The sequence below is a fragment of the Triturus cristatus genome, chromosome 1_2 (assembly GCF_964204655.1).
Source record: "Triturus cristatus chromosome 1_2, aTriCri1.1, whole genome shotgun sequence".
NCBI classification, from domain to species: Eukaryota; Metazoa; Chordata; class Amphibia; order Caudata; family Salamandridae; genus Triturus; species Triturus cristatus.
In genome coordinates this window covers 229,596,697-229,623,996 of record NC_140580.1, presented here as the reverse complement: position 1 = coordinate 229,623,996, position 27,300 = coordinate 229,596,697, and the positions used below count along the sequence as shown (strand labels likewise).

The window sequence follows — 27,300 nt, the reverse complement described above, 5'->3', positions numbered from 1 at the left end:
GCCCACCCCTAATTAGAATGCATGCAAGCTTGGGCTTAAGAAAGTGCAGTTTTATCTGATCTCCAGTACGGTTTTAGAGAGGGGCTGGGGCAGTGCTTAATTTGTGCCGGTGCTTTCCGGTGCTTAGCACCGGCACTTTTATTTTAGGGCCGGGTCTACACACGAGATCAGCTCACTACGTGCACACCCGGTGAAGAGCTGATAGCACACAGTAAATCCATACCTGGCTTTCAGTGTGATCTGGATTTGTGCGTAAAATATGTAAATGTGAATGCTGTTACCACCCGCCTTATACGGAGGCACACGTTGGGCACACAAACCTCCAGAAACTGCCTGGGCGAGGTCCCTGCTTCAGTCTAACTAACGGAAATCATAGCGCTAGTGCGCTACCAATGCCTGCTTGAAATGGATTATTAGCCCGACCCCCTCCCTCCTTGGAGAATTGTCAAGTGTTTACACCCAAGTCGGACCAATGCGGATTACTGTCTCCACTTTTCGCCCGCCCGAGCGCACTGCGCAGCTGCAGCAATAGTCTGTCAACTGAAAAAGAAAGCAGCATGTCACGCAGAAGCAGGCCTATGATTAAATGTTTTAAACCTGAAAGGCAGTAAGTAATGATTTAATTCTCCTAACGTGCATTTATGTCTTGTTTAATGTTTGAAGTAGGTGCCTGGTAAAGTGTAACCTTTCGTTTCTTGTGCTTGTTTTTATATAAAAGTACCGTAACTTGATTTGCAAATTCCACTGCAGATAACCTGCCCTTCAATCTTGTTTGCCCAGCTACACGAGTGAAAATAATGTGTCTGCGTGGTGTTTCTACAGTAACCAGCCTTCCAGCTGCGTACCCTCTCTTTCATTTCTTGATGCGCACCGTGTTGTGTTCTTTATTACTGTAGTTTGCAGATATTTGGAAAAAGCACGCAGAGCCGAGATCTAGGGCATATAAAGAGAAAGTGAAACCAATGGTAATAGGGAATGAGGAGGACGAGTTTGCTTGAAACATAGATGCTGGAGATTGCAGTATTTGTGACAGAAGAATTTCAATTACTAAACGATAAACCAAGTCATAATTGCAGTCAAGGTTTAAACTATGTCCATAAAAGAAATATTTTACATTGTATTAAACAATGCTACAATACACACATTTGGTAGACGTGAGTGCAATCGAGTATGTCAAAAATGTGTCTTGGAATCAGTATAATGAAATCGCAGCTCATTACAAGGCACATTTAATAGATTCTACGCACAATAGCGTCCACTTTGTCATCAGGACATAGGTCTAAGAAGGAAAAACTCCAGCTTTAAAGTGTCAGGTGTGGTATAGTTACCAAGATAGTGGTTTCCCCAGCAATGGTAACCATGTTAAAAGTGTTCCCCAAACTATTCTCGTGGCTTATTCACCAGTTCTGAATTTTGGAAAGGTGGGCAGTTGGGCTGATCACGAATAACTGATCGAATGAGCCTGCATTCTTCACGATGGCTGCCCACCACTTATGGTGCTCAGAGGCATGGCTAAGGAATTCATACAGTTCTATACGTGGTCCATGTATAGGGTATTTGGATGACTTCTTGTAACTTGCTAGACAGGACTCTCACCTTGGATTTTCTTTAACATCCTATTGCATTCTGGGATCTGTAATCTTGGTTTACTTTAATTATACCCATTGTACTAAAACTAGATTAAACAGTTTACTAAAACAAAAGCACATGACTGGATTAGCGTTTCCCTAATGACGAAGAGCCATCAAGTAAATACACAACACCCTCCCTTTAGATGGATTTTTTTAGCAACACCAGTATAGTACCTTGGTTTCCATGGGTGACGTTGGGGTGATTTATTCCTGCGAATAAAGCAAACCATCACTTGATCTGGCCATCAACCTTTGCACCATACAAAACCAGAGCGCACCACGTCATGAGCATCATTGTTTTTTAGGTCTCGCCTGACCAGCGCTTTAGCGCTGTTCTGGCGAGACTTATAGTAAGAGCGTTTTGGAAGTGCAAACAGTGGCTTTGCAGGCCTCCAACTACAGTGCATGTGACCCGTCCGGGCGCGCGCACCATTTGGAGTCCTGCAACCACTTGTTTGCTTTCACTTTAGCCGTGATTCATCGCACCATTTGGCAGCCTGCGTGCCCGCCCCCACTCCCCCTCCCACTCCGTCAGCTTCAGTGCGCGCTTGTTCTTGTTTAACTTTTATTCGTTCACTAAATTTTCTAAACTTTTGTACCATATATAGAATCTATCTAACTTTTTGAATTACGTCCACAGGGATTTTCTATGGATTTTTTGTATTAGAATTTATCATCAATTTTAGCTCGACGAACAAAGGAGCAATACAAATTCTTTTCATGAGAATAGACACACACCGTTCATCACACACTCCAATATGGCAGCTATTCTTGATGTTTACTTTAAGTCCTTTCTCCATGTTGTTTTCAAAAGAGTAGGAACCTACGTAAGATGCACATCCGGCGTTCTAAACTTAACGAGGGAATTTCGATCAAGAATGAGCGTATACAGCTACTAGACACCTGGTAACGTCACGGAGGATACTTTGATACACATAAGGTATGACACGCTGTTTCTGTACCGATATATTCAACGAGATTGTTGCGATCTATAGATCAACGCATAGATATACTGTGGTTAAACTACGTTCTTGTTTGGTGTTTCACTTAGGCTGTAACTATAGCCTGACCGGGGGGATCATTTTGGTGTCACGCAAATGCATATATATAGCTTACTCAGTGCGCATAATTCAGTTTAGAATTAAACATGAGATATTATGGTTATCTACAGAGAGGGGTTTTCTTGTTGATAATTTTGTTATTAGAGACGGCTAAATGTATGGCCCTTTTCTAGTATGAGCATTTTTGTGATTTGTACGCATACTCCTCTGGGTTTCTATTTTGATGTTGCCTAGAAGTTTTACGGTCTAACCGCTTTTGATTTCGCCAATGTGTGAATACTGCTCACCTAGAAGACTGGTGGCATTTCAGCATTCAACTTTGGTTATCACGTGAACAGTGTTTGTGTCCGTTTGCATATCCCATATGGCTAACAATTGTTACATTTATTGGACGCTTTAGAGATTCACACTTATATGCATTAGGTACTTTGCGTTTTATTTTACCCTCCTAAGCCATTTATGACACATTAGCTGTCAGCAATCTTGTTAAATTAATTATTGTTCATTCTACAGCACATATAATCTCGGAACTGGACTAATTAAAACCAGGAAATTCTCATCCCAATATATAGATGTTACCACAACAGAACCCATTGCGGTTTGGAAATATCACCGCATTAACAAGTATGTTTTTTTGACTTAATTAGTTAATTTATTTTTTTAATCATGGCCACTGAATATCAAACTGACCTAGCATTCTTAATTTTCCCTTCTTCATTTTCAGAATTAACTGATACACAGAATTTAGGTAGTTACAGGTTCAACTCTTATTTTTCTTTAGAAACCTTACCCCATACTAACTCCACTCATTTTTTCAGACAATCGTCCACACATTTTAATCTTATCAGCAAATGAGAGAATTTATGTTCTCTCTGGTGTCACGATCACTCTAATAAACTTTTTCTCTCCTCGAAATCCTTTCTCATCCATCTCATTATATGAGATTGAGCTATTGAGCACTATATATCCTAAATGCACACTCTTGGGCTCTCCATCGCTATTAGGTTCATAGACCTTCTGTTCTGCAGAGGTATTTGTGTTAATTGTTCTGATGTTTCTGTCCTACTCCTTAAGATTCTTCACCTTCTAATTATTCTTCATCACACTGGTGATTTTATACCAAGATGGAGCTTTATTTGGATTGATTTAATGATGGTTGTTGTGTCCTAAATATATGTGCATTTTATATTTTGTCAATTACTCTGTGGAAACACACTTTACATAGATGTTATTTCCTAACAAGCATTTGCAATGCAATAGGTCTCGCATTTATACGAGTTTGAGCTATTGGCATTGTAAATGACAATGCCTTTTATTTATGTTTTAAAAACCCACACATAAATAAAAGGCATTGCCATTTACAGTGCCAATAGCTCAAACTCTTAACAACTGCGAGACCTATTGCATTGCAAATGCTTGTTTTAACCAGCAATCCACCGGGTCAGAGAGGGCATCAGTATTCTTTACAAAAATGTTATTGGAAAAACAATAAATAACTTTCCGCCTCCATTCTTGTGTGTCCGCCCCTTCTTTACTTTGCCACTCTTGTCTATATGTCTTTCTTTGCCAGCTCATCTTTCCCCAAGTTCCATTTTTTTCAACAGATGTACTCTATTTCCTTCTTTTTAGATTCTCTTCCTCTTTCTCCCATATGTCTCTATCTCTCTCTTTTGCTTCCACCCTTCATAGCACTCGCTCTGTCTTCATTACCGTGATTACTTTCTTTTCTTCGTGTTTGTCTCTCTCTTTCAGGCTCTGTCTTCTTCACTCTCTCTTGTTCTTTCAGGGAGCCTCCTTATAAAGCCAGCTCTGTTCTGCAGAGAGTCTTGACCTGATTACTGTGACTAATTCTTAAACAAGTTGTTTTAAATACCATTTCACCTTTTAATATGGGTGATATGTGAGAGTCTATTATGGACATTTTTCAGACATGCTGTATTTATTGTTAATGTAACTTCCATTAAAAAGTTTCTTTTAGACCAAAACACCACCTCTCAAATGAGAAATGGGAGGGCATCATTGAGATTATCTGCAGCAATATTAGTGCGCTGCTGCTGTGTTAAATATTGAAAACGCAAGTCATTATCCCTGAATATTCGATGTAAACACATTTAAAATGTGGACGAGTGTTCCTTGATCACATAACGTGCATATGCCTGAAGCATGCACTACTGGGCACTCATTGTCCACAAAATATGCGTTTGCCAAAGGTTTGAAGCACTAGGCTAATATAAACTGGCCATATAATATGAATATGCCAGAGGCTTGCAGAAGTGGTCAAATATCAGCTACCCATATGATGTACATATGCATAGGCTTTCACAACTTGCTATATATAATAGGCCAAGCAAACAGAAGCCTGCACATGTGGACATTTCTGACTTGGGTATGTGAGGTTTGCAGACCTCCATATATGCACTGTAATGCTTAAGTCATCTGCATATCTGAAAAGTATAATTTTCAGATACTTTACTACAGCATTACATACTGTGCATATACAATGGGTCTCAATTGCATACTTTAGGCATACCTGTGACATTACATTTTACATGAGCCTATAATATACACACATTTTTCGATATATGCATATAATCAGAGGTTTTACGTGTCCATATTGGGCATATTACACCACTGAATGATGTGTATAAATCAGTAACATACAATGCATATGCCAGAGAGATGCATAATGTGCATCTAGCGGAGTCCAATATGTTCTTCATGTGATAGATACCTTCATAGTGGGCTTGTTCCTCTCAGCTCTATAATATCATATATTCTTTGGTAACAAGATGTACATATATATCAGTGGAATGCGAATTCCCTAAATTCTCAGAGCAAAATAATTAGAAGTGTGTAAAGTGTGGTACTCTCTTCTACTATTAGCCTGTTTGGGGTCAATTTAGGGTGTTAGTTGAAAATCAAGCCTGGGGAGACACAAAAAAAACAGAGGTAGATAGTAATTCCAGCATTACTTTAGAGTCAGGTGTTTCATGGTCAGAAAAAGTTCATTATCTTTGGTTCCAAAAGTTATGACATCCAGCCTCTTTCGTGGGGCTGCCTTGATTTTATTAACGTGTTTTGCTGAAATTCAAATTGGGTATTACATCTGGCTTTCAGTGCCAGTTGAGGATGCGGGTGGAGCCAATAGAGTAAGGGGGTGGAGCCACTGGAGGAAGTGGGTGGAGCCGGTGGAAGTGGGTGTGGCCTCCTACAAAAGTTTTAGCACCTGCACTTAATATTTTACAAATTAAGCACTGGGCTGGGGACAACCGAGCAGAGCTTGAACCTGGCCATTCTTATGGGAAAATACACTAGAGCAAAGAAGGGAAGTTTGTTCTTGGTGTTCGTGGACCTCACCGCGGCCTTTGATTCAGTAATGCATTATAGGCTGTGGGAGGTTCTCGAGGACGCGGGGGTGGACCCTTACATTATTCTCTTTTTAAGGTGCCTGTATAGTGATGCAACAGCCAGCGTGCACTTTGGATTGGGTGGTGAGCGCACAGCGGCTTTTCCCATCAGGAGGGAGGTCAGGCAGGGGGGTTGCGTGATGGCCCACTTTCTTTTTAATTTGGATATTAACGGTTTGGGCACGGCATTGCTAAAGAATAATCAAGACTTTCCTTCAGTGAATGGACGACCCATACCTGCTCTCCTTTAAGCGGATGATGCAGTTTTTATGTCACGAACTCAAAATGGTCTCCAGAGGGTTTAATTTTATGAAGGATCTTAGCCTTGCTATTAATATCTCCAAGACATTTACTATGTCCTGTGGCCATAGGAGCAAGAGGTTAAAAGGCATGTTTGTGAAGAGGCAGAAGTTGGTGCAGACTAAGAGTTTTACTTACCTTGGGATCCTATTCGACCAAGGCGATGCATGGGCCCCCGCGGTAACTGCGAAAAAACTGGCGTTTATAAAGACAACAGCAGCGCTGGCTTCTTTTTAGAAGAAGTTAGGCAGGAAACCGCCAGGTGAGCTTATCCAAATAGATAAAGCTAAATGCATAACCAGTGCAAAGTATGGGACCGGTGTTTTGGGCTTTACCAACACCCACACATTGCAAACTGTAGAAAACTCTTTCTTAAGATACATTTTATCGGTCCCAGCTAGTACATCTTCACATGCATGCCACGACGAGTTGGGCCTCCCCTATATCTCAGACCTTATAAAATTGGAACCTATACTCCTGTGGCAGAGGATCTGGTTAAAAGAGCAGACTACGCTAAATAGGGAGATTTTACAAGACTGCCTTAAACTGGAGGGGGCCTTGAAGATCCCATAGGTGAGTTTTGTGCATAATTTTATGAGTGACCTAGGACATCTAGAATATTTTGGTCCATGCAGTCAATAACCAGGAAGAACCTAAGGAAGGAAGGTCTTCACCTGTTGGCCACAATAAGAATGGCAGGAGAGATCTTAAAGCCAAGTGTAAGCCAACATAAGCTAACTGTCACTACTTCACAAATGGAACCTTATCTAGCATTTGTGCCAGGTGGCTATGATAGGCAATTACTAACCAGGTTCAGATTTGATATTGTCCACGAGACTTATGACCTTTTCCAAGTGTGAACGATTGGTCACATAAATTACAATCATGTCCGTGTGGCAATCAATCTGCCCAATCTACTATCCATTTAGTCTTTTTTTGCAAATTTTATACGGTCTTAAGGAAAGCATGGATTTTACCACTTTTAAATCGGTAGGGGTTGCGGCAATGCCGCCCGGCACTGCTCACATTACAGTTTTTAGAGGGCGAACATTCTGCCTGTTGTGTGGCTATGTTCTTAAAGAAAGTACTTTATCCAAGGAAGTCTATTAGAATGGACATGCTATAAATGTTAAGGCATACGCCACTCTATAGATGGGTGTTTTTTTAAACGGTGTGTAAACCTTTAACTAGATTATTAATATTTTTTCTGATGTTTGTAATTATGTGATATGACTGTATTTTTAGGTTCTTCTATGATTGTTACTATAGCAGTCGAATAAAGCGTTCCTTGCTTGCTTGCTATACAACAACAGTATACACATAAGCATTACACATTGGTATGTTATTGCTTGTTAGAGAGATTTCAACATGCACGACTATAGATCAAAAAGACAAGTCAAAAGGTAACAAGTTATAATAGTAGCATACCTTTTATTCCAGCGGCGACTGTGTTGATTTGCTTTGTGGTCATGTAGCAGCAGCAAAGGCAGGACTTGGAGGATCAATTTCATGACAGTAAAGGAAGTGTGAAACAGAAAGAAGGTAAGTTTCAGCCTTATATCCATTCCAACCCACAATATCCATTCCAAACCGCCAACTCAGGTTTGGAGGTTCCACCCTCCAACAGTCACATCGGCGGGATGGCACATTTTGATAGGTTCGGTGGACAAACTGGCTGTAATCCCTCCGACAGTCGCTTTTGCCTTTGGCCTGTTAACGCGGGTGAACAAATGTGGCGGAGTCAGCGGCACTCCAAAGGTCTTTCATCCCTGGACCCGCATCATCTAAATAGAGCAGGCGGACTGCCTAGTAGGCAGGCAGGGAATAGACGTTGGGACCGATTCTGCCACGATTTAAATCAGGACCTAAGTGTGATCTAAACAATACAGCTGCCTTTTAATTTTGTAAGGGATTGCATTACCCAATCAAATACTGTTGTGGTATACAGCAAACATTACTGCGGTATAACGGCACATTTTATCACTAACTTATTGTGAATTATAAGCATGATTCACAATGATAAATGTACACTTTTGTGTGAGTTTACCATTGTTTGCTATTCACTAAGGTATTTTCAAGGTATTATCTTTATGACTACGGAGTCTCCACACATGGAAAGATAGAACTGTCCTATCTTTTTATATGCGGAGACTCCACAGTCGTGAAGATACTACATGCAAAATACCTTTGTGAATAGCAAGCAATCGTTAACTTACACAAAATACCTTTGTGAATAAGACCCTACACCTTTAAACTACTGACCCAATTTAGAACGACTACCAAAAAGGACCCGTTACCCCCCATGATCTAACACCACTTCAATCCACTGTACCATACACTACTCCACTCTATGACACATCACTCCACTCTACAACACACCACTGCATTGTACGACAGTCCACTCCACTCTATGACACTCCACAGCACTTAAATCTTCACCACTCCACTCTACTGTACAACACCCCACTCTACACTACGCCACTCCATTCTACACCACTCCACACTACACTATTGCACTCTATGCCACTACACTCTCCCACACTCTCTCTATGCCACTCCACTGTATGTGACCCCACTCTACTCCACTCTACCCCCCTTCACTCTACACTATTCCACTCTACACCACTCCTCTCTAGCACACTCTACTCTGTACCACTCCACTATCAATCAATCAATCAATTCTTGCTTTATTTCGATTATAAATTTCAAATCATAAAAGCGTACAATAATACAATCACATATCATAACACTATTTACAAGTTAAAATGGGATTAAAAAAAAAAAAATAACAACTAGTTAAAAGCGAAAAAAGCAAAAACTTGGGTATCCAAAGTGATACATCAATCTAAAATCTTGCGGTATTTGACAATGGATTTCAAATAATTTGCTAATACGAATACCAAATACTCCCCCTCCAACAACTGTAAAAATAATAATGCTGGGCGACATTGCCTGAAACCAGTTCGCTTCAAATACGGAATAAGCCATTTTTTTCTTAGATCCGTATAAATTTTACAAAAAAGGATAGTATGCAAAGTCGATTGTTGGGATTTTTGATCACAAGGACAAGAGGGGAGATGTTTGGCCCAATTATTTTGTACAGGGAATGTGACCATTCGGTGGAAAAAATTCATTCTAAATCTTACCAATAGGTAACGCTCATAGCTTGTCGTATTATAGGTAAGGTACGGCTGTAATGTAGGGACCAACTGAATCAATAAAGAATGGGTAGCAGAAGGTTTAGCAATTTCATTCGTCAGTCTTTGTTCCTCCAGATGGGCAAGGGCTTTGTTTTTTAAAGTCTTCCTCGTGATCTCACTTATTAGGGAAGGATTGTGATAGTATGTATCCCAGCCCAGATCATGGAAAAAACTTGCGATATACGAGATCCACCTAGACCTATGAGCGTTATCCATTGAAAGGCAGTCAGACAAAATAGACTGGGAGAGGGTTGCCTTGTCAGAGGTCCAGATCTTACGCCATAATAAGAGTGGTTCGATTTTGGCTTGGTCCGAGACATGAGCAAGGCCCAACTCTATGTGGCAGGCAAAAGTGCCCGCACTCCGGGGGACTGCGAGAATGTACCTCAAAAAAGAATTTTCCACTTTTTGAATACAGTCTGTGGTCACAAAACCCCATAAACCCGCCCCGTACAGAGCCACAGATAAGCATTTAGCTTTATAGATCATAAGAATTTCTGCGGGAGCTCTATTTCCCAGCTTCCTGGTAAAATTAATAAGGGCTGTAGTTGATTTTAAAAATAAAAGTTTTCTTGCTTCTACAGCCGGCTTCCAGGATAATTTATGATCCATAATAATACCTAAATAGGGATATTTTTCTGTGGTGGCTATTTTTTTTTGATCCAGGTGGATACCCCTCATTTTGGTGGTACTTTTTTTTTGGGCGAGACGTGCCCTCATTACAAACGTTTTAGAGACGTTGATCTTAAGGTCAAGGCCCGCCATAAATGTGGAGTATCTGTTCAGGTTCTTTTGCAATACACGGGGGGGTACGGGCTAAAATCACGGTATCGTCAGCATAAAAAAGTGCGGGTATGGGACGATTATTCACCATAGGGAGGTCCTGGGATCCCCTAGTCATCTCTTTCTCCAGACCATTTGTGTACAATGTAAAGAGAAAAGGGGCCAGGACACACCCTTGCCTAACCCCTCTTTCTACTGAAAAGGCTTCCGTCAACTCTCCCCCTACCCCATAACGTACTCTTGCGGTAGCATTGGCATAGAGTTCTCTAATAAACTTAACCAAATTTGATGGAGCCCCCATATCAGCCAATAAAGCCCAGAGCTTAGAGTGGGAGACACAGTTGAATGCGGCTGATAAGTCCACATAGACCATATAAAAATCTCCGCCTTTAATGTACACATATTTGTCTATTAGAAGTGAAAGATTTAATGCCTGTTCGATGGTCCCCAGGCCCTGTCGAAACCCGTATTGCAAATCTGAGATAATCCTGCCATCTTCCGCCCAAGCTTGTAATTGGTCTAAAATGACTCTACCCGCCGCCTTTCCCAGGGAGTCTAAGAGAGAGATTGGGCGATAGCAGGTTACTGATTCTCGATCTCCTTTTTTGAAAATAGGAACCAGTACGGATTTCGACCAAGAAGGGAGTAGGCCAATATGACAAGAAGCATTCAGAACTCTTGTTAAAAGAGGGGTCCAGAGATCTATTTGATTTTTAAACAGATCGATAGGTACACCATCTGGACCCGGTGCCTTTCCGTTTTTACTTACACTCAAGGCAAGGGCAACTTGGTCCAATGAGAACTGTAGATCAATTGGATAAATACTACCCAAATCATTCTGAGAATTGGTGTTTGAAGAATTAGAATTCTGAGATGTTAAATTCGAATGATTATTTGACTCTGTGCTAATTGAAAACATTTTGGAAAAATGGAGAACCCATTCCTTTTCTTGTATAGCTAGGTCTAATTTAGGTTGGTAAGCATCATCATTTAGAAAAGGAGACTTGACCACTTGCCAAAAAGCAGCCGAGTTTTTTTGGGAGCAAGTTTGATGTAATTGATCCCAAAGTTGGTTTTTTAGATCCTTTTTCCTTGTTTTTAGTGCAGAGTTATAAATTTTCCTTAACACTGTTATCTCAGATGGGACCCTAACTGATTTTCTTAGAGCAGCCTTCAGATTTGAATAGGCGACCGTGCAGTCATGATTGAACCAACCCTTCTTTTTTTGTTTATGTTTTACTTCTACCCACAGTGCCTCGTTGATTGCTTTAACAATCAACTCAAAGCTTGTAATCACTTCTATATGGGGTGTATGTAAATCAAGACATTTCATGATGGGAGAGTTAGCCTTCATAATCACTTTCTTTGTTACCTCCATAGGGTCTACTTTCACCCATTTAAGGGAGTAGCCATTTGTTCTGCCTAGTACCAAGTTGTTTTGTGATAAAATGGAGCTCAATCCGTTCTTCAATTTGGTGGTCAGTGAAAAGGAGATACTGAGGGGATAGTGGTCACTTAGTGGAATAAGATGTATATTAAATCCTGCATCTAAAGTCCTCACACTGTTTGAGGCCAAAATGTAATCTATTGTAGTTGAACAACCTCTACCGTGAAAGGTAGGAGCCAATGTTAATTTCATATCTTTCAGGGTATTTACCTGGGACAAGTCCAACTCGAACAAAATTTCATTTAAATAATTGCCTAGAGGAGAATGTCTAAAATGTGGAGTTGGACTACCAAGTTCGTCAAAAATGCCACAGATGCTGCCAGTTTTGGTAATAGAACATGGTCCCAGATTAAAATCCCCCCCCCCAGACAATTATCTCTTCGTTTGGGGATTTCCTTATAGTATTTTGTAATATAGAGCGGATCTTAGATACCGCGCTGATTGCCTCAAGATCAGAAAGATTGTTATAAAAATTCACTATAAGGAAACTATCCTTGTTACTCAAAGCCAGTTTAAGAATCTGGAAGTTTAGATCCAGATTTATGACAACTGCTTCATTTAGGTTAAGGAGGTTTGAGACGTAAATTGTTAGACCTCCTTTTGGTCTGCCTGAGGAGGAGGGTAAAGCGGGAGTGAAGTAAGTTTTAAAACCTTCCATATGTACCACGTCAATGGTCCTAGTCTCTTGGAGTGCGATAATATCAAATTTGGAACTAAATTCAGTCCATATTTCATTTCCAACCTTCGACCGATGGCCTGCTATGTTCCAAAATAGTACTTCAATTCGTAGCTTAGTCTTAGTCTTTTTTCCTAATTCCTGTATGTCTGACAGTCGATCAATCATGGAATTAGGGTTTGGTTCTGGCTCTGGAACCGAGACAGAATCAGTCAGACTTAGGTCTATAGTCTTAGCTAATATATCAGTAGATATAGGGAGGGACTGATTCAACTCTGGGTTAGATCCGTAAGATAGATGTGAGATTTTTTTGGGAGTTACTTCTGTGGGTGTACAAGAGACCTTTGGAAAACTGTCAGCTAGTTCTTTCTTGACTCCCCAAAAGTTAAGTCAATCCACACCTTCCAAGCCTGATAATGGTGCAAAGCGGTTATAGGAGAAAAAAGATTGGTCATCCTGGTGGAAGGTTGTAAAGCCAGTATAGTCATAATTTTTAGGACGGGACCTAAAGGGACGTTCTTGATACTGAAACTGAAATGGGGACCTTAAGTACTGATTCTGATATTGATTTGAAGGAGGAAAAGAATCAGCCTGAGAGGAAAATTGAAATCCAGAAGAATAATTCTGGTTTTGACTTTGCGGTGGAAACCTACAAGTATCCCTCTGAGGACAACGTGAGGGATTACAATAATTTGTCTTTCCAAGAATAAAAGAGCTGGGGCAGTCCTCCGGATGTTGAATTGAGTAGATATCTTGATAAGCTTGATGATTAATTGAGGACCTAGAGTAGCCATCCCGAGGTTGAATTAAGGGTCTAATGCATTCATCCTGCGATTGAGATAGTAAATTCAAATTGCTCTCCTTTAACGGGAGTACTCTTGGGTAAAAATAGGGCAATTCAAGGGGTTTAATGATGTTGGAAGAGTTCAAGGGAACCCAATTAAGAATGTATCTAACTGCCCTTTTATCCCGAAAGTTGATTATTATAATATCCCCCGTAATATCCTTTTTCCTGTAACCCAGCCAAGGAAGACGCCTAACGTGTAGGATTTCTCCGTTTATGTCTGGGGGGAGTGGACGATTTTGTCTAAGCCAAAATATGACCTTATTTTTTAGCTGGCTGTGGTCTTCTTTTATACCAGCTTTTAAGGAAGGAACTCCCGTAAGGACTACCACGAGAGGAACTGCCTCCGGGGGCAGATCCACATTACGAATTGGAAAAACAGAAGACCTTGCGTGGTCTTCATTGCCACTATGATTTTGAGGTATTTGTTGGGAGTATGTTTTTTCACCCACCTCCACCTCTTTTTCCTTAAATGTCACAGTTAAGGGAGATTTTAGACGGGGAATTAAATCGTCAGACTTCAGTACTGGTTGATCCGTTAACTTTCCTCCCTTTCGATCGATAATGTTTAAGGCCGATGGAATGGGTGGGAGCGTTGGTACAAGGTTTGATCGATCCCTAATTTCTTCTTTAAGTACCCCGATTGTCTGTTCTAAATTCCCCAAGTGGGAAACAATAGTTTTTAATCTTTCTAATATTGGAAGAATAAAGGATCTAATCATTTTCTCAATATTCTCCAGTAGATGGATATCTGAGGTTTCAACCACTGGAGGATATAGAGAAACTGCCTTAGTAGATGATAAGGGTTTTTTTGATGAAGAGATCTTAGGCTTAGCAGGCTTCGTTAATTTGGGCTTATCTCGCCTTGGTTCACTTCCCCTCTTTTTCCTTTTTTTGGGAGGTGGACCTTGAAGGCATAGAGTCTTGGAGGTCTTGGGGGTACCAATAGTTTTCCTCGCCGCCTGTGCAGGTGTGTCTAATAAAGCGTCTGACTCGAATATTGCGTCAGACAAGGAAGAAGATAAAGTAGTGATTGAATCTTTATTTCGGTTAGAAGAAGGAGTGGTGTCTCGAAAAAGTAGCGGTGTGTTGTCAATGAAGGATATATCATCATGAGTCTCTACTTCACTAGGAGTATTAAATTCCGAAGACATGGCTAACTGTGGAGAAAAAAGGGATGAGGATTTATGTTTTGCCGCTTCGACAGAGCGACGTCTCTCCGCCCGTCGCTCGTCGAGAGCAAAGTCTCTATCAGATCCAATGGGTACCCTAATCAGAAAATTATCCAAAGTCCCTCTTTTAAGTACTCCTCCCCCTAACGATGACACTTTGGAAACAGGAAGGGTCATTTTACACACTACAATCAGTCTGAGCTTTAAATTAGAACACTATACAATTCAGCGATAAGAAATAAGTAATAATACAATATTCACAACCAACAGTTAATGGAGAGTCTTATACAGAATGGCTTACTGTTTGTGGTTCTCACATAGATAGAGACCGTCCAGTGTTAGATAGATTGTGAATTACGGTCGATCACGAAAACAAAAAGAGAAATAAAAAGGAGGGGGCCGACTCAACCTCTTTGTGACTCTAAGGGCCGGCCCTTCTCCCGCTCGCAGTCCCAAAAAGCAGTAGCGCCGCTGGAAATGCTGGAAAATGTAGTCCCCCTCCACACAGCGGCCGCGTTGGAGTGGCGGCGGCGGGGGGGAGACAGGCAGCAAAGTCGATGATTACATCCAAGGAATACGAGTAAGATGTCACAACTTAATCAGGTTTACTGTCGCAGACGTCAGAGGGAATGCCCAGCCCGGCCTCAGACGGTCTTCGACGGGCAAGGACGGGCCCGCCCTTGGCCCGGGCTTCGCCCGGCGCCCACCCACGCGCATCCCGCGCAGCGGGAGCGGCGAGGAGCTTTGAACCCCTTGCAGCGGTCAGCTGCAGCCAATGGACAACTTCGCAAGCCCTCCTGGGCAATGGAGTCCGAGGGATGTCCGTTCAGGCAGCCATGAAACACTCAGGACACAAAGCGGCTCCCGCGCAGCGGGAGCGGCGAGGAGCTTTGAACCCCTTGCAGCGGTCAGCTGCAGCCAATGGACAACTTCGCAAGCCCTCCTGGGCAATGGAGTCCGAGGGATGTCCGTTCAGGCAGCCAGGAAACACTCAGGACACGAAGCGGCTCCCCATAGGAAAACTCCTAGTACATCTGGCCTTCAGTTTGTGTTAAGCATATTAGGCACATACAAATGATTGTCAGGACCCGGTACTATTATTTAATGATGAAGATTGCTCGGACCCGTATTTCGTATAACACACGTCTCGCTGCAAGTAATGAAGAAATGAAAAAAATATCAAAAGAGTGCCGCCCGAAATTATAATGCCCTTGGTTCTCTGACCCCTATAAGAAAGAGAAACTCGCCCTTGGCTCAAAAAATTGTGCGTTGTTTCAAAACTCCAACGTAAATGACCCGCCATTGATACCACTCCACTATACGCCAATCCACTCTACACCACTGCATTCTTTGCTGGTCCACTCTATGCCACTCCACCTTACACCACTAGACTATACGCCATGCCTTGCTATTCCACTCTATGCCACTCCAGTCCATGCCACACCACTCTATGCAATCCACTCTACTCAATCCAATCTACGTCACTCCACTCTATGCCACTCAACTCTATCGCAGTCCACTCTATGCCCCTCTGTTCTATGCAATTTCACTCTATGCTACGCCATTCTACACCAATTCACTCTATGCCACTTCAATCTACGCTATTCCATTCTATGCCACCCCACTGTATGCCACACCACTCTGTACAGCTCCAGTCTACGTCACTCCACTCTATGCCACTCCACTCTACGCCGCTCGACTTTGCACCACTTGACTCTACGCCACTCCACTCTATGCTATTCCACTCTATGCCACTCCACTCTATGCCATTCCACTCTATGCTATTCCACTCTACGCCACTGTACTGTAAGCCGCCTCACACTATGGCACACTATTCACTCTATGCCATGCCACTCTATGCTGTTTAACTCTACGTCACTCCTCTTTATCCCATTCTGCACCACTCCAGTCTACGCTACTCCACTGTACAATATTTAATTCTATGCCACTCACTCTATGCCATTCTACTCTATGCAGTCCACTCTATGCCACTCCACTCTACGCCACTCTATGCCACTCCACTCTATGCTACTCTACTCTAGTGGAGAAGTGTGGTTCAATGGTTAGAGTGGCAGACCCTGATGCAGAGGTCCAGCCCGGGACCAGGGTTCAATTCCCGCTTTGGCGGGTCTTGGGCTTAATTTCCTCAGACCTGATATTTCTCGCCTCTGTGCCTATTCTAATCATGGGTGCAACTCTGGGCAATAGCTTGCTTAATCTCCACAACAGCGCAGGGGATACCTGGCTGCACCTTGGGGGTGCCCAGAAGTGGACACTTCACAGGGAAAGCCAGGATGGGTTCCTCTGTGGTATAAGTACAGCGCCAGGACACCTCCGTTGGTAGGTAGTTGCATGCTTTACAAATGCCAGATTATTATTATTACTCTATGCCACTCAACTCTACACTCCACCCCACTCCACTCTATGCCACTCCACTCTATACCACTCCACTCTATGCCACTTAACTCTATACCACTCCCCTCTACACCACTCCATGAAATTAATCAATCAAATCAATCAATCAAGGGCTTGTAAAGCACAGCTACTCACCTGTGAGGTTCTCAAGGTGCAGGGAGAGGGGGGCTGCTGGTCGACTGGGTGGAGGATCATTCGAAGAGCCAGGTCTTGAGGTCCTTCCTGAATTGGGTCAGCGACGCTAATTGGCCTGAGGTTCAGGTGCAGTGTGTTCCAGGTCTTGGCAGTGAGGTAGAAGAACGACCTTCCTCCAGTTCTGGTCTTCTGGATCCTGGGAATGGAGGCAAGGGAGAGTTGGGAGAATTGGAGTTGTCTGGTGGGTAAGTGGAATGTGAGGCGGTGGTTCAGGTACACTGGTCCTTCGTCGTGTAAGGCTTTGTAGGCGTAAGTGAGGAGTTTGAAGGTGACTCTCTAGTTGACTGGGCGCTAGTGGAGTTGTTGGAGGTGTTGCATGATGTGGCTGTGGCAGGGGATGTCGAGCACCAGTCTGGCAGTGGCGTTTTGGATGTCCTGTAGTTGCTTGAGCTGTTTCTGGGTGATACCAGCGTAGATTGTGTTGCCATTGTCAAGTCTGCTGGTGAAGAGTGTGTGGGTGACCGTCCTTTTGGATTCTGTGGGGATACATCTGAAAGTCTTTTGGCGCAGGTGGAGCGTGTGGTAGCAGGCTAAGGAAACTGCGTTGATTTTGCGGTTCATTGTGAGCAAGGCATGTAGATGTTGAAGAGGGTGGGGCTCAGGGAGGAACGCAGAGGTACTCCACAGTTGATCTCCGTGGATTCTGAGAGGAATGGTGGTAGTCTGACTCGCTGGGTCCAGCCGGTGAGGAAGGAGTGGATCCAGCCCAGAGCCTTGTCTTGGATGCTGGTGTCGTGGAGTCTGATGGTTAGGGTGCGGTGGGAGACTGTGTCGGAAGCGGCAGAGAGGTCTAGTAGGATGAGGGCTGCAGTCTCGCCTCGGTCGAGGAGGGAGCGGATGTCATCTGTGCTGGCGAGGAGTGCAGTCTTTGTGCTGTGGTTGCTTCGGAAGATGGATTGGGAGGTGTGCAGGACGTGGTTCGCTTCAATAAACTTGGAGATATGGGCGTTTATGGCCTTCTCGATGATCCTGGCTGGGAAGGGTAGGAGGGAGATCGGTCTGAAGTTCTTGAGGTCTGCCAGTTCTATGGATGGCTTCTTCAGCAGGGGGTTGATCTTCACCTGTTTCCAGTCATCGGGGAAGGTGGCGGTTTCGATGGTGCAGCAAAGCTGGGGGGCGATGGCAGCGGCTGCTTTGTGGAAGATGTGGTACAGGCATGGGTCCTTTGGGGCTTCTGAGTGGATGCTCTTCATGGTCTTGAGTGCGTTCTCTGTAGTGAGCGGGGTCCAGTAAAGCATTCTGTCTTGGAGGGCCATATTCTTAGTGGTTTGCACTCTATACAACTCCACTCTATGCCACTCTACTGAACGTCACTTCACTCTGTGCCACTCAGCTCTACACCACTGCACTTTAAGCCACTCCACTCTACTTTGTTCCACTAGACTTTACGCCACTCGACTGTACACTAAATCACTCTACGCCACTCCACTTTACGATATGCCACGCTACGCTACTCTACTCTATGTCATTATATTGTACGCCACTCTACTCTACTGCAAGCTACTACAAGCCACTCCAATCTTACCAATCTACACTATGGCACACTACTCCACACTATGACACTCCACTTTACAACACTCCACTGTGCACCACTTCACTCTGTACAACACCACTCTATGCCACATAACTTTGTGCAACTCCACGCTATTCCAGTCTCTGCCACTCCACTGTGCACCACTCTACTCAATGCCATTTAGCTCTACACCATTCCATTCTACAATATCACGCCAGTTCACTCTATGTCACTCTATATCATTCCACTCTATGCCACTTGACTGTATGACACTCCACTCTGCGCTTATCCACCATATGCCACTATTCTGTATGCCTCTCCACTAAACTTCGTTCTACCCCACTCTACACTACGATATTCAACTTCACCCAATCCACTATTCGTCACTCTATTGTACGCCACTCCACACCTTTGCACTCTTTGCCATTTTACTCTATGCCAGTTTACTGTACACTATTCTACTCTAAGCCACTCCCTTCTATGCCACTCTAATGTATTCCACTACACCCTATGTCACTGCATTCTACACCAGTCCACTCTAAGTAATACCATTCAATGCCATTCCACGCTATTAAACTCTATGCCACTCCACCGAAACGTATCATGGATTCAAGCTATCATGGATTCAAGCTAACCTGGCTGATGAGGGCTGTTAGCCCGAAACCGGTCCCAGGATGCTTGTTTCCAGTCCAGGGAAGACATGGCTTGCCAGTTCGGGCTGGACTGTTCCCATGAGGCACAGGGTCAAGACTGATTTGCATGTAGCTGTGTCTGAACTGAGGAGGGAAAGTGAGCTAAAGAATGATGATGGATTCAACCCAAATCTGTGACTGCGGATGAGTGTTAAAAAAGTTTCAGCACTCCGTCCATTATCTCCTTGTATTTGCTTTGTTCGCCCTAAGTTGGCAAGGCATGCCCAGACGTGGGATCCTTGCTCACTTTGCCACTGGATTCAAGATAGCCTGGCTGATGAGGGCTGTTAGTTCGAAACTGGTCCCAGGATGCTTTTTTCCGGTCCAGGGAAGACATGGCTTGGTAGTTCGGTCTGGACTGTTCCCATGAGGCACAGGGTCAAGACTGATTTGCATATAGCTGTGTCTGAACTGAGGTGGCAAAGTGAGCTAAATAATGATGATGGATTCAATCCAGATCTGTGACTGGGGGTGAGTGTCTGAAATGTTTCAGCACTCCGTCCATCATCTTCTAGTGTTTGCTTTGTTCGCCCTAAGTTGGCACGGCATGCCCAGACTTGGGTCCCCTGCTCACTTTGCCACTGGATTCAAGATAGCCTGGCTGATGAGGGCTGTTAGCCCAAAACCGGTCCCAGGATGCTTGTTTTCGGTCCTGGGAAGACATGACTTGGCAGTTCGGTCTGGACTGTTCGCATGAGGCACAGGGTCAAGACTGATTTGCATATAGCTGTGTCTGAACTGGGGTGGGAAAGTGAGCTAATGAATGACGATGGATTCAACCCAGATCTGTGACTGGAGGTGAGTGTCTTAAAAGTTTCAGCACTCCGTCCATCATCTCCTTGTGTTTGCTTTGTTCGCCCTAAGTTGGCAGAGCATGCCCAGACGTGGGTCCCTTGCTCACTTTGCCACTGGATTCAAGATAGCCTGGCTGAAGAGGGCTGTTAGCCCAAAACCGATCCCAGGATACTTGTTTCCGGTCCAGGGAAGACATGGCTTGATAGTTCGGTCTGGACTGTTCCCATGAGGCACAGGGTCAAGACTGATTTGCATATAGCTGTGTCTGAACTGGGTCTGAACTGGGGTGGCAAAGTGAGCTAAAGAACGATGATGGATTCAACCCAGATCTGTGACTGGAGGTGAGTGTCTGAAAAGTTTCAGCACTCTGTCCATCATCTCCTTGTGTTTGCTTTGTCCGCCCTAAGTTGGCAGAGCATGCCCAGACGTGGGTCCCTTGCTCACTTTGCCACTGGATTCAAGATAGCCTGGCTGATGAGAGCTGTTATCCCGAAACCGGTCCTAGGATGCTTGTTTCTGGTCCAGGGATGACATGGCTTAGCAGTTCGTCCTGGACTGTTCCCATGAGACACAGGGTCAAGCCTGATTTGCATATTGCTGTGACTGACCTAGCGTGGCAAAGTGAGCTAAAGAATGATGATGGATTCAACCCAGATCTGTGACTGGGGGTGAGTGTCTGAAAAGTGGCCATCTCCTTTGTGTTTGCTTTGTTCGCCTTAAGTTGGCAGGGTTTGCCCAGACGTGGGTCCCTTGCTCACTTTGCCACTGGATTCAAGATAGCCTGGCTGATGAGGGCTGTTAGCCCGAAACCGGTCCCATGATGCTTGTATCCGGTCCAGTGAAGTCAAGGCTTGGCAGTTCGGTCTGGACTGTTCCCATGAGGCACAGGGTAAAGACTGATTTGCATATAGCTGTGTCTGAACTGGGGCGGCAAAGTGAGCTAAAGAACGATGATGGATTCAACCCAGATCTGTGACTGGGGCTGAGTGTCTGAAAAGTTTCAGCACTTCGTCCATCATCTCCTTGTGTTTGCTTTGTTCGCCCTAAGTTGGCAGGGCATGCCCAGACGTGGGTCCCTTGCTTACTTTGCCACTAGATTCAAGATAGCCTGGCTGATGAGGGCTGTTAGCCCGAAACTGGTCCCAAGATGCTTGTTTCCGGTCCAGGGAAGACATGGCTTGACAGTTTAGTCTGGACAGTTCCCATGAGGCACAGGGTCAAGACTGATTTGCATATAGCTGTGTCTGAACTAGGGTGGCAAAGTGAGCTAAAGAATGATGATGGATTCAACCCATATCTGTGACTGGGGGTGAGTGTTTGAAATGTTTCAGCACTTCATCCATCATCTCCTTGTGTTTGCTTTACTCCATAGCAAATAGCAGCTGTCTTATCTCAGTGTCGGCCTCCATATACGCTTTGATCTGTAAGTTACAAATTAATTCTGTAGTAAAACATTCTTTAAACTAGTTTGGTATTTCAATGTGTTGCAATTGATAGGCATTGCCAAAATTACTGACCACATTTCCTGATCTCTGAAGAACTGCCAAATTGTTGCTGCTGTCTGGCCGCATCCTCACACTGGGCTAGAATGTCTCCCAGGTCCAGAGCTGCCAACTGCCTTCTTACTGAGATGGGGGATGGCACAAGCCTCAACTGGTGTTGTTGACGGCCTGGGCTGGTCAAGGTCGTGCTTAAACACTTGTGCAGTTTGCCGACCAGAAAAGGCCCTGGATCCGGAGAATAGACAAACCCTGTGCCCCTTTCCCGAAACCTCATGTGATTGAGAGCTGCGAAGCTGAGGTAATGTGTGGCCAGACGGTCTGGTTAAGGGCTTAGGAGGGCATGGGTCCAGGAGGCTGCAATCCAACACCATGCACCACGACCCTCCCCACAACACTGTAAGGGATCGGACGGCACTGAAAGCAACACTTCTTGTCTGCTGATGGCAGGCGCTGCAAAGAAGGACAAAGCTGCCGCCCGCTATTCTGTCTACCTGGGGCTAATCTGCGAAGTGTGCGATGCTACTGGGTGTTAAAGAGCCACCCCTTAGATGGCCAGCAGTCACACACGTTGCAGGAAATAACAGGCATGGCGCAGCCCCATGGATCACCCATGCCCTGAGTAAACTCCGACGGAAGCAGGCCGTGAAGCGCAGGGCATGGCTGATCTGTAAAGCCCAGGCCTCACCATGTATGTTACAATTATAGTAAACGCTCAGTTTCAGCTCCGATTATTCAGCTACAACATTGTACGAGTTACCTGAAAAATAAAATAATTTTACTTATTCAGCATTACAGTTCTCAGAGTTGAGCAGCAGGCTCACCATGGCGAGCGAGTCATCCGCCGCTAGCGCCGGGGGGTTGAGTGAGCCTCAGATGGTGCAGCCCGCCCACGAGTCCATTCTGCCGCCGCAACTGTGATGGAGGCAGCATGCTCAGCTGCACTGCCTAAATCCGACGCACACAACAGCGGAGCAGCCTGGCCAGTTTCTAAATTTGAAATGCCGCCCTCTCGCGCCGGCCTGCCCGCCCTATTAAAATGAGTCTCACAATTTGGCACTGACTCCTCTTCTGACGTCAGGCCTCGTTGTGGTACATTTTAACACAGGAGCAAACGAACCAGCCCCCAAGCCTGCCAGAGAAGCGCACATCCCAGTACTACTGCGGATTTCAATATTGGTGCATTAAGGCTCTCCAGCTTCACAGCTGAGAGGCCTATTATGTGTGGCAATGCATTTCAGTGCCATGATGCAGACCGCTATACTAAAATGTGTTAGTCTGATGCCTGTTGCGTGGTACTTGGCAGGGATGAAACAAGCATTTGCAATTCAATAGGTCTCGCATTTACCCGAGTTAGAGCTATTGGCATTGTAAATGACAATGTCTCTTATTTATGTTTTGGTTTTTAAAACATAAATAAAAGGCATTTTCATTTACAATGCTAACAGCTCAAACTCTCGCAAATGCGAGACCTATTGCATAGCAAATGCTTGTTATTTGTTAGGCCCGGGGAGATGAAGTGTGAAGTGATTTGCCCACAATCGCAGGCTGTTGAGCGTCCCTACTGAGACACGAACCGATTCACTAGCTTCAAGGTGGAACACCCAGCCGTTAGGGGGCCACATCCTCTCCCCAATACATAGAATGGGGTTCAACCCTTACTGGTGAAGCATCAATGTCAGTGCGGGTGTTCCGTTGGAATTTGTGTACTGCCACTTTTATTTTCAAATGAATGATTCTTAAATTGAAACATTTTCTACAAAACTGTACTTGTCAAAAGTCAAACGTCGGACTAAACAAAAGGAGAGCATCCCGCTTAAAGATGGCCGCCTGACTGCGAGGGGATGTGTATTGCAGGCCTCTTTCTATGTCGGTGGAATATCATGGTGAGGCATTGGTTATGAATCACGTGATGTAGCAAAAAAATTCGCGCCAGTTCTGAGCAATCTCGCGGAAAAACTCCCTCACTTGAGGATTAGGGAGTTTGTCGCGGCAGCTAAATCGATATTTCATAAGCAACTGCAACTCTGGAATTTGGAATAACGTGGTAGCTGACGTGCAGCCCTGACTGTGAGGCTGTATTAGCCTGAACTTTGGTTGTCAGGAGTACCTGTTACGCTTTTCCTCTCCGTGATACTGTTACATCTGATATTCGCGCACCACCATGCCGGTAGAGCAGCTGCACGCCCCCGCAGGTGAGGCATTTTAGTAGCCAAGTTCGCACACCTCTTCTCATCCTTTAGTCTTACCGTGTGGTCGGAGTGTGAGGCGTGTATTTGGTATGCATTAGGAGTTGAGTTGGTGACGTATTTTGTAGAAGCACGGGTAGCCACGACTAGCCTGAGGGATAGAGGTGATACTTGGGGGCACCTCGGCGCTTGCTTTGCATTTCTGTCCGTGCCTGCTAATTATGCTCGAATGACACTAACCGTGGTGACTGTGCCTCATACTTTTTGAAGGGTTGCTCATTGCGAGTGTCTCGAGTGAAATTTTTTTTTGTTGCATATTTATATAGCGCGAACTCGACCCGAAGGTATTCGCTTTACATACCACCTTATTTACATTACACATTCAGGCACGGGGAGATTAAGTGATTTGCCCAGAATCACAGGATGTGGACGCGACCTCGAGGCTCGAACCCTGGTTTCCTGCACCGGAGGCGGCAGCGTAGCCGACGGATTTAGCAATTAACATTATAATCTTTTGTTGCCTAGAGGGTCAGCGTCGGTGTCTTCCCCCAGCCCCCCCCCCCCAACTCCTTTATTACAGAGATGCTGACCTACACTTTTTTTTTCTCAACCCTCCGCCAAGTATTTTATTTTTCTCGAACTATAACTGTAGCGGTTCTCTCAATTGAGAAAATTGTTATTATATTCTGAAATAGTTTATGCAAATTGACGTAAAATCTGCAGAAGCGAATGCAAACGATACGTATTTTCGCCATTAATGAATTAATGCTTTGTTTTAAGATGGTTGACAAAGGTAGAGAGGAAAGACGAGGAGGCGTGGGGTCCGTGAAACAGGCGTGTTTTTAAAAGCAAACCAAGGATCCAAGAAACGTCGTCTATGGTTAAGGGAGTGGTTTAAAGAACTTGAATTAAAAAAAAAAAGCTGTGCTCCACAAAGCTTGCCAGATGGCCAATATTTGTAATTGCATCTTGGCAGATCACACACACCAAAGAACATATGCCTGAAACAATCCAGACTTTTTGTCTTTTCTAGTGCTTGTTGGCAGTACCATATAAATTAATTAAAAACAATCATTTTGTTGTGAAAAATTAGAATTGAGCTTTTTGAAGCCATGGACACACAATACTGCTATTTAAACATTGTAAAGTTCTGTGGGATGGGTAGCTATCTATAGTATATTTGTCACAACAATTTGCCGTTTTACTCCGCTTTGTTAGACACGTCTTCCCTTCCCCCCCCCCCCCCCCCTGTGAGAAGTTGGCCTGATGTATGTCACTAGTTATAGTGTACACCTTATATCAGTCCAAATACCCTTATGGTGATTGGTTGTAAAGTCAACCTTATAGACCAGCTATCCTAGTGGTAGCATGGACAAGAGCAGTCTTAGGCTAAACTCTGAATGGCATGTGAAGCCAGCTGTGATACCATATGTAATCCCTTGAATACCAAATGAAAGGACACCACAACAGATATATATATAAAATAAAGTGTATTTATTCTAAGCAAACCCTCAGCACTCTTTATGAGATTAGAGGTAAGTACAACACAGTCTTATTAATGCATACAGTAAGTCACACAGGTAAGTAATACAGTTAGGCCCTAGGGGCCACGCAAACCATATACTAAGTAAGTGGTATAAGAACCACTGTCACGGAAATAGAATAGGCCTAGGGAATCGCTGGGGCTACACTACACTAGCGTTAGTTAGGAAGTGGGAGGCCCACGGGATTCGTGTGCAGAGTGGAAACACTCACGCGTAATGCGTAAAAGTCAATAGCAATAGTACAGTTTTAGAAACGGTAGATTTAGGACACTTCCGGAGTAGCTAGGAAGTTGAGACTTGAAAACTAGACACTAGGATAGTCACTATCCTGATGAGCACCGGAGTACCCAAGTTACCTAGCCCACAGGCTGCGGGTGCATAGGGGTGAAGATGCGTCGTTTTCGTCGTCGACTCCTATGGATGCCTGAAGAAAGATGCTGACAGGCAGTCAGTGAAGAGTGTCCGGTGGATCCCAAGGCTGGGATCAAGAAGAGAAGAAACCTGCAAGCAGAAGGGACAGAGTCAAGGTCACTAGCCAGTGACCACGTGGAACCAGGAAGGAACCAGGCGATGTCGTGAAGAGTTGCAGGTGAAGGTGAAGCTTGTCGCTGCAGCCAGGAGGACCAGGAAGCGTCGAGGGCGACCGGGACCAGGAGGCGAGCTGTCCCACGAAGGCTCTTGCTGTCGGCGGCGTCGAAGTTGGACTAGGACTCACCAAGCCTTGGCAAGCGGAACCCACGAAGAACGAAGGACTTGCTTCTGGTGCAGACCAGGAAGGTCTGGGGTGCTTCTTCTTTGCAGAGAAGCGGGAGCCAGTCTGGAAGAGCCAAACCAGCGCAGAAGATTTCAGGGTGCGTCGTCACAGAGGCCACTAGCCAGCGGGCAAGCAACCGGACAGACGCGGCAAGCAGGAAAATGCTGAAGGGCCCCACGCAGGACTCGTGGAGTGTGGGGGGCTGATCTTCGGTGCAGATGGTGCTTGGGGTTGGGGCTTCTCAATCCCCGGTGCACAACTTCGAGGGTACCTCAGAAGCTGCGCTGTAAGTTACTAGCCACTTTTCCCAGGTAGCCGGTCCCACGTCGCTCGTCGCCTCCACGGATCTCGGCTCTGCTGCAGATGTGGATGAGGGTCGGAGAAGTCTGGAAGTCAAGGCTCTGGTCGGGCTCTGCAGTCGGTTCCTCGTAGAACGGTCGCAAAGCAAAGGGTAGTCTCTTGATGGTGCCTGTTTGCACAGGGTAGCCACTCCTTGGCTACAAGGGAGATTCTTCAGTCTTCTTCTTTCGTCGAAGGTCCAGAGTTTCTGTTCAGTTTTGCAGGTTCAGGATAATCTAAAGTCTTGAGGCCCAACTCCCACTCTTATACTAATCTGGGGGGCTGGGATACCTGCTAGGTCACGCCTTATGGGTGGGACCTGGGAGGGGGTGGTTACACCCACTTCCCTTTGTCCAGTTTCGCGCCAGAGCTGGGGCTGGAGTGCCCCAGCGCCGGTTTGAACTGGACTATGCAAGGAACACCTTGTGTGCCCCAGGCATGTCTCATTCCTTTCAGCCCACCCTGCCCCAATACACTAAAGGCTGTCTGGGGAGGTGCTAGCACCTCCCCAAGCAGGAAGCCTATTGTCCAGGCCTCCCTGGCTGGGATCACTCCCAGCTGCAGGAGGTCAGACTTGTGTCGTGGCAGCAGCATCCATTTTGTGATGCTGAGGCTTTGGTCAGAGGCTAACAGTTGAAGTATGATTTTAACATGTCTTTCCCTCTAGAAGGGGGGAATAATATTCTCATGTCCAGAAATGGCATGGGGGTATTATTCCCTAGTGTTAGACACCTTACACGACATGTTTTGATAAAGCCAAACCATAGTTACCACAACCGTCTAAGATTATAAGGCACTTTAAGAGTATATGGTAGGCTATGTCATAGAACAGCTATAAGGACAT

At 44.7% G+C, this 27,300-nt stretch overlaps 2 protein-coding genes across 3 annotated transcripts in view; one reads left to right on the top strand and one right to left on the bottom strand.

Moving 5' to 3' along the window:
- The window catches only part of LOC146867092 (zinc finger BED domain-containing protein 5-like), a 61,425-nt gene extending 38,757 nt beyond the window's left edge, over positions 1–22,668 (bottom strand). Inside the window, exons 1-2 of one of the 2 annotated variants that reach the window (XM_085614816.1) lie at positions 22,455–22,668; positions 7,828–7,891 (exon numbers count right to left, since the gene is read on the bottom strand). The gene's annotated coding sequence lies outside the window, so the exon portion shown is untranslated. The remainder of the gene's footprint in view (positions 1–7,827; positions 7,892–22,454) is intronic. The other variant, XM_085614817.1, reaches the window with a different exon arrangement.
- An 862-nt stretch (positions 22,669–23,530) lies between these two features.
- The window catches only part of HELLS (helicase, lymphoid specific), a 372,397-nt gene continuing 368,627 nt past the window's right edge, over positions 23,531–27,300 (top strand). The window contains exon 1 of the mRNA XM_085603527.1: positions 23,531–23,825. Within this exon, the coding sequence (XP_085459653.1) occupies positions 23,795–23,825 (31 nt within the window). The 5' untranslated portion in view covers positions 23,531–23,794. The remainder of the gene's footprint in view (positions 23,826–27,300) is intronic.